The sequence below is a fragment of the Gekko japonicus genome, unplaced genomic scaffold (genome assembly GCF_001447785.1).
Source record: "Gekko japonicus isolate JY-2015 unplaced genomic scaffold, Gekko_japonicus_V1.1 scaffold978, whole genome shotgun sequence".
In the NCBI taxonomy this organism is placed as follows: domain Eukaryota; kingdom Metazoa; phylum Chordata; class Lepidosauria; order Squamata; family Gekkonidae; genus Gekko; species Gekko japonicus.
The window spans coordinates 501,594-508,021 of NW_015161980.1; the positions used below are offsets into that span (position 1 = coordinate 501,594).

A 6,428-nucleotide genomic window follows, 5' to 3' on the forward strand; every position below is an offset into this window, starting at 1 on the left:
CCACTATTTCTGTTAGTCATATGGATACCTAAGTAAATAATTTGTTAGTTATTTCAAGTTTTGCGACCTTAGAGATCTCGTCTTTCTCTTCTTGTGTGCAATTCTTGGTCATTATCTTTGGGTTTTTTGTATTTAATTTAAATCCTGCTACCTTTCCATATTTTTGTATTGTGTCTAACAATGGTACTATCGAGGTCTCTGGCTCTTCCAAAATAAAGACTAGGTCGTCCGCAAATGCTTGGAGTTTGAACTCTTCATCTTTAACTTTCAGTCCTTTTATTTGCTTGTTTTCTCTTACTAGATCATTTAATGTTTCTAAGACAAACAGTAATGGAGATAAGGGGCACCCCTGCCTAGTTCCTATTTGTATTGCTAATCTTTCTGTCAATTCTCCATTAATTATAATTTTAGCTTGTTGTTCTTTATATATTGCCGAAATCATTGAAAGAAAATCATTACCACAGTTCCATATTCTCAGTTTCTGAATCATATATTCCCATGATACATTATCAAATGCCTTTTCCGCATCCACAAATACCAGCGCTAGATGCTTCTCCAGGTGTTATTACCTGTTGCTCTTTCTCTTTCTTAATCTTGTAGGCTAACCATCTAGTTGGTTTATTTGCATGTTCGAAATATTACTGTTTAGCATGTTCTATATTTTTGGCTATTTCTTGTGTTAACAATAAATTCATCTCGTATTGCAACATATTTATATTATTCTTTATTTTCTCGATGTATTTTCAAGCGGCATGAGGGCCAAAAACAAGGGGAGTCAGAAAAGATTCATCCCATGAGTAGAGTTCTTCCGGTTCTTTGGATAGAACTCATAATACATCAGTGAATATAAACATATTATAATTCGGGGGAGAGGGGAGGGAGAACAATTCTTTAAGCCCAAATTTGGGCCTGCAGCCTCCCAGTGTGCTCCTAATTCATTAGATTAGGGTTATTCATTTCAAAATCTTACTTTAGAAATCTGACAATTACGTATATGTATTTGAATGACAAAGTACCAGAGGGGAAACAAAGAAAAAATAACCTTACCTTGTTTTTTATCATCCATTTTACAAATTTATAATCATAAGGCTTATCCTCTTCCATGTCCGATAAATCCACATCTTTTAAACAAGTAACAGAAAAACATTACTTTTGCAGGACTTGCTTTTTCTATAAATAAAGAGTACTTTCACACAGATTTTTGTAGAATGGTAGACTCGAGGAGAAAAAGGGTTTCCTTTCCACTTGTGCCACACGCTCTGCTAGAGAGAAGAACTGTGTGTATAAAAATCATTATGTTACATTATACTTTCCTTTCCCGGGGGGCTATTCTCCATGCTCCCAATTTGCACATTAAAGCCAGCGTGGTATAGAGAGCACACATAGTGCAGCTATTAAGAGTCTCACACTAGGATCTCAGTGATCCAAATGCCTACTCTTCTATGGAAGGTCACTGGGTGACCTTGGGCCAGTCACTCCCTCTCAGTCTAACCTATCTTGCAGGGTTGTTGTGAGTATAAGATGAAGAAGAGGAGTCCCCATTGGGAAGAAAGGCAGAGGTATAAATCTATAAAAATAAATATCCTTAAAAGTAAAGCTAGACAACGATTAAAAGAGGATGCTGCCAAAAAAGTAGGCCCTCTGATTCGTTAGCCTCCTTTCCATTGGTTGCACTATGTTACAGAAGGAGATACAATGCCAGCATTTTCAGAGGCTTCAGAAACAAATACTTTATTGTTCTGTTTAGTGCCACCTTCACTGAAGCACAAGATTCATTAGCTTCATGAAAATTATATGCTACTTATATTAACTACTCATAAAAGAAATAAGCAACTGCAGTCCTCAGTTCTGTTCATACTGCTCTCATCCCTGCCATAGAATAAAACATTCACTAACTTAGTGTGGATACATCAACCACCATGAAGTATCCTCCCTCTGGAACAACAGGTTTCAGTCCAGCTTCTTGCAGCATCCGAGCCAATTGGTTCCGCTTGCCCTCCAGTTCCTTAGGCAGAGAGTAGAAGTAGCAGTCTGACTCATCCATCCGTTTGAAATCTATCAAAAGAGCTTGTGCCACAGCCTCCTGAAAATCAAAATCAATAAAGAAAATCATCCTGAACCATAGGTTAGCAAGAGATGGACATAAAACAGACAGTGCAGATCAACTTAAATTGCTTCACTAAAAAAATGCTAAGACCTCCAAAATCCTTTAAATAGCTTTTCCTTAAAAGGCTTCTGCCGAATAAACCAGATATTCAGATGAGAGAGAAAAAATGTGTCACAAGTCAGTTTTAATAGCCTCAAAAAATGGATCTTCCAAAATTAGTGAATATATTTCTACCAATTATTAGAATTACACACACACACACACCCATGTCTGATACTGAAAACTACCAGTGAAGCATTAGAGTTGACCTGTTAACACAATCTGTTCCAACAGATTATCAAGGTTAGACAGCAACACACTCCCTCAGTCCTTAACAGTTCTTAAAGTAGGCAGGTTTCTCCCACCATATGAGAGTTCTGCTTTAGAATCATATGAGAGTTCTGCTTTAGAATCAAGTCCCTTACACCACTGGCTACTTACCAGGTAGGTGAGAGTGACAGCATGAGCCTTCATACACTCACAGAGTTTGGTGACCCTTTACCCATCCCCCTAAATAGTTCATCAGTGTAATGATACACTTCACTCAAAAGAACCTTGCAATACTGGTGCTGCCACAGAAGAGTAGGCCATGAAACACACATACACACATACCAATTCGTAACAGTATTTGATAAACAAATTATTAGATGGAGAGCAAAGATTAAATTCCCACACACCTCCGTTGAAATCTGTATAGAAAGCCTACTTCTAAATGCAGGCTGATTCTGTCAATGCAAAAACCTCTTCCCCAGCAGAGGAATATCTCCCATCCTTCATTTGAATGTGACTTACTATGTTATGAGGGGCTGCAGTGGCTCAAGTGGTTAAGATGCTGAACTGCAGACTGGAAGGTCAGTAGTTCAGCAGTTTGAGACCCGAGTGCCGCAAGACAGAGTGAGCTCCTGTCTCTGGTCCCAGCTCCTGCCAAACTAGCAGTTTGAAAGCAAGAAATTGCAAGTAGATAAATAGGTACCACTTCGGTGGGAAGGTAACAGTGTTCCATGTGCCTTGGCGTTTAGTCATGCCAGCCACATGACCACGGAAACGTCTTTGGACAGCGCTGGCTCTTCGGCTTGGAAACAGAGATGAGCAGCACATCCCTAGAGTCGAATCTGACTGGCTTTTGAGCAAGGGAAACCTTTACCTACTAAGTTATGATGCATTTAGGGCTGAGGGGTTAATATATCAAAATTAGGATAGACACTGTTTGCTTCCACATGCATCTATACCCACCTGTAATGGAGTCGGACATGTATAGAGTGAATTTTGGTGAACGACTTGCAAATGTTTTATCAGATGCTGGGGACCAATGGACCATCCAAGCTTAAACAAAAAATATAAACAGTAATAAACATCTAGCACATTACTAAATTTTTACAAAGTATTAAAAGCTGGAAAGCACTGAGGCAATCACATTTTAACCTATCTGTTAAGTACTTCACATCAGCCTCCCAAATAAGCCCACAAACTGTTTGCTTTGCTTGCATAAAAGTTGCTGCCATTGGTTGGCTATTACTAGTCTAACAGTACAATTCTGAGAACACTTTCCCAGGAATAAGCTTCACTAAATAGGCCTTACTCCCAAGTAGACCAGCTTAGGATAGCTCCTAAAAGAATGTTCTTGCAATTTTCAAAAACTTCCTTGCCTAGTGCTAGAGACAGCCTAGTGAATAGCTATTTACAAGTCTGTCCTACATTCCTGCCAGGAAAAATACAAGTTATTTTTCTGGAAAATATTCTGCAGTTAAAAGTATGAACATTTAGTTGTGTGTATATCTGTATTCACGGATGCCACAAAATGAAACTTTCTAAAATTAAATCATATTAAAATGAATCCTATTTATGTAAAAGGCCCCCATGACCTGGTCCAAAGCATGGCTACACATACACAAGACAATGTAGGGTTCTGATCGCAGCCCTCATGCTGTGTCTTCCTACACTAGAGGGTCCCTCAACCTTTCCAGTGTTTTGGAGGGAGGGTTGTTGTCATGACATGAGCTCCTAGATGTCCTAATGTACATACATTTTCTTTGGATACTGACTTCATATTTATTTATTTATTTATTTATTTATTTATTTATTTAACTTTTATCCCACCCTCCCGGCCAAGGCCAGCTCAGGGTGGCTTACAGAAACAGAAGAAAATTCCAGCAATACATATAAAAACACAACAACAGGTGATATAAATACAATCTTAAAACCAAATATAATAGTACCTCACTTTTTATCATCAGCTCCATTGGTCTGCTCAGTTGTTATTGGGGCGGTTGGCTCGGACACTGATTAAAGGGTCCAGCGGATCAGGGCTCTTCTACCATAGAAAGTCAATTATTGTTGGTGATGGTAACAGTGGTCGTGGTGGTAGTGGTCGTGATGGTAGTGGTGGCGCCTCCAAAGGCCTGGTGGAAGAGCTCCGTTTTACTGTAGAAGGTCCTGCAGGGCCCTGATCTCCCCCTGGAAGCTCATTCCACCAGAGTGGAGCTGCCACCAAAAAATCCCTGGCCCTAGTTGTCGCCAGCCTGGCCTCCCTAATGCTCAGGAGGACCAGCCAATTCTGGGTCCCTGATCGCAGTGCTCTCTGGGGTACATATGGGAAAAGGTGGTCCGTCAGGTATGTGGTCCCTGGCCATAAAGGGCTTTAAAGGTAAGAACCAGCACCTTGAAGCGAATCCGGTATGTTATAGACAGCCAGTGCAGCGCCTTTAGCACAGGCTGGATGTGCTCCCGAATAGGGAGTCCCATCAACAGCCTGGCTGCAGCATTTTGCACCAGCTGCAGCTTCCGGATTTGTGACAAGGGCAGTCTCATGTAGAGGGCATTACAGTAATCCAGTCTCGAGGTGACCATCGCATGCATCCCTCTCCATGACACTACAGTCTTCTAAATCTGACATTAAAACTGAGATAGCAAACTTGATATCTCTCTGAAATGTAAAGTGAGATTCCAAAGACTGTGGGGCACCCATCACAAGTGTCGCACTTCAGGTTCCATAATTTTCTTAATAAGATATTTTGAAGAGAGAGTATATATTGAGTTTGTACATGACATAAATTCCCCTAAATAAATCGGAGATATAAAACAATACCCCAGCTGAACTTCAGAATACTTTTTTCTTCATTCAACTGGTCTATTATATTATTCACTTTACCTTCCAGCCAGTTACAGTGTATGTTTTCCCAACACTTCCTATAGTTACTGTTCTTTCCCACATTCCAGGCAAAGTAGCTGTTTGAAAAACACACAGAGAAAGTTATCTGATTACTAGTACACATAATGAAAAGCTTTACCTCATTAGTACAGGTACCCATACTGGACAAAACTGCCTGTTACTCTGAATTAATATGAAGTTGCATCACACTGTTCGAATGAGTACTTATTGACATTACATTATCCTCTTAACCCACAACCATATTCAAATATCATATAATGTGTGGAAGAAAGGATGCACACAGACATCCCTCTCTACAGGAGCCAATGCATGTTTTTCTTCTGCAGGGCAAGTTTTACCATCCTCTGCCTTTCCTCCTCTGCCAACAATTCACCAGGCTTCAAATTCAGAGCTGATCCAGGCAGGCTTTCAACTTATTTATCAATCAGGCACCTGGCAAAGTTTATTCTTTCAAATATATATTTGATGTTTTTTAAAACGCCAGTCTGTTTTGTTTTTTACACGTCATACTGCTCCAGGCAGAGGAGGGGTAAATGGCTTCATGATTGTCACATGAGTCAGGCAGCTTCTGCTGGGGGGGAAAGAACCACCAACTGCTCCTGAGCTCAATTCGCCAAGGAAGTCTGTCTTAGCAAAAAGGTGGTGTGCAGATGCAAAACAAGCTTACTACTCAAGCTATGTACATCTGCACCCACCTCAAGTCTACAACAGAGAGATGTCCACGTCTTCTTTGATTAATCAAGTAATTTTGAATTACAAGGTAACAGCTCTTGGCACTGAGCTAATCATCATACTGGCGGTATCTATATATCTAATAGCCAAGTGGCCCCATCTGTGCGGATCGCTAAATCCGCACTTCAGGGGCACTTGGGGGGCAGGGGGAGGTTTGTGCACACGTGGGGCAGTCCCCACGTGTGCACAAAAATCTTGAATGTGGGAGGGAAAATGCGCAGGAAACGCTCTGCGACCGCTGCTGCCACCGCCGTCGCTGGAAAGGCAAGCGGGGAGCCGGAAGGGGGGGAAGAGAAAAGCTCGCTTCGGAGCCGGGGGCACCCGCACGCGCCCGCTCGCCTCCGCCATGATGCGCTCCGGCCGGCGCCTCGGGGCGGGAGG

At 41.4% G+C, this 6,428-nt stretch overlaps 1 protein-coding gene across 2 annotated transcripts in view; it reads right to left on the reverse strand.

The window, feature by feature from the left end:
- Positions 1-6,428, reverse strand: part of CCBL2 (cysteine conjugate-beta lyase 2) — a 52,720-nt gene that overhangs the window by 11,419 nt on the left and 34,873 nt on the right. For both annotated transcript variants that reach the window (XM_015429777.1, XM_015429778.1), the window contains exons 8-11: positions 5,295-5,371; positions 3,380-3,469; positions 1,897-2,083; positions 1,048-1,121 (exon numbers count right to left, since the gene is read on the reverse strand). In XM_015429777.1, coding sequence (XP_015285263.1) covers positions 1,048-1,121; positions 1,897-2,083; positions 3,380-3,469; positions 5,295-5,371 — 428 coding nt within the window. The remainder of the gene's footprint in view (positions 1-1,047; positions 1,122-1,896; positions 2,084-3,379; positions 3,470-5,294; positions 5,372-6,428) is intronic.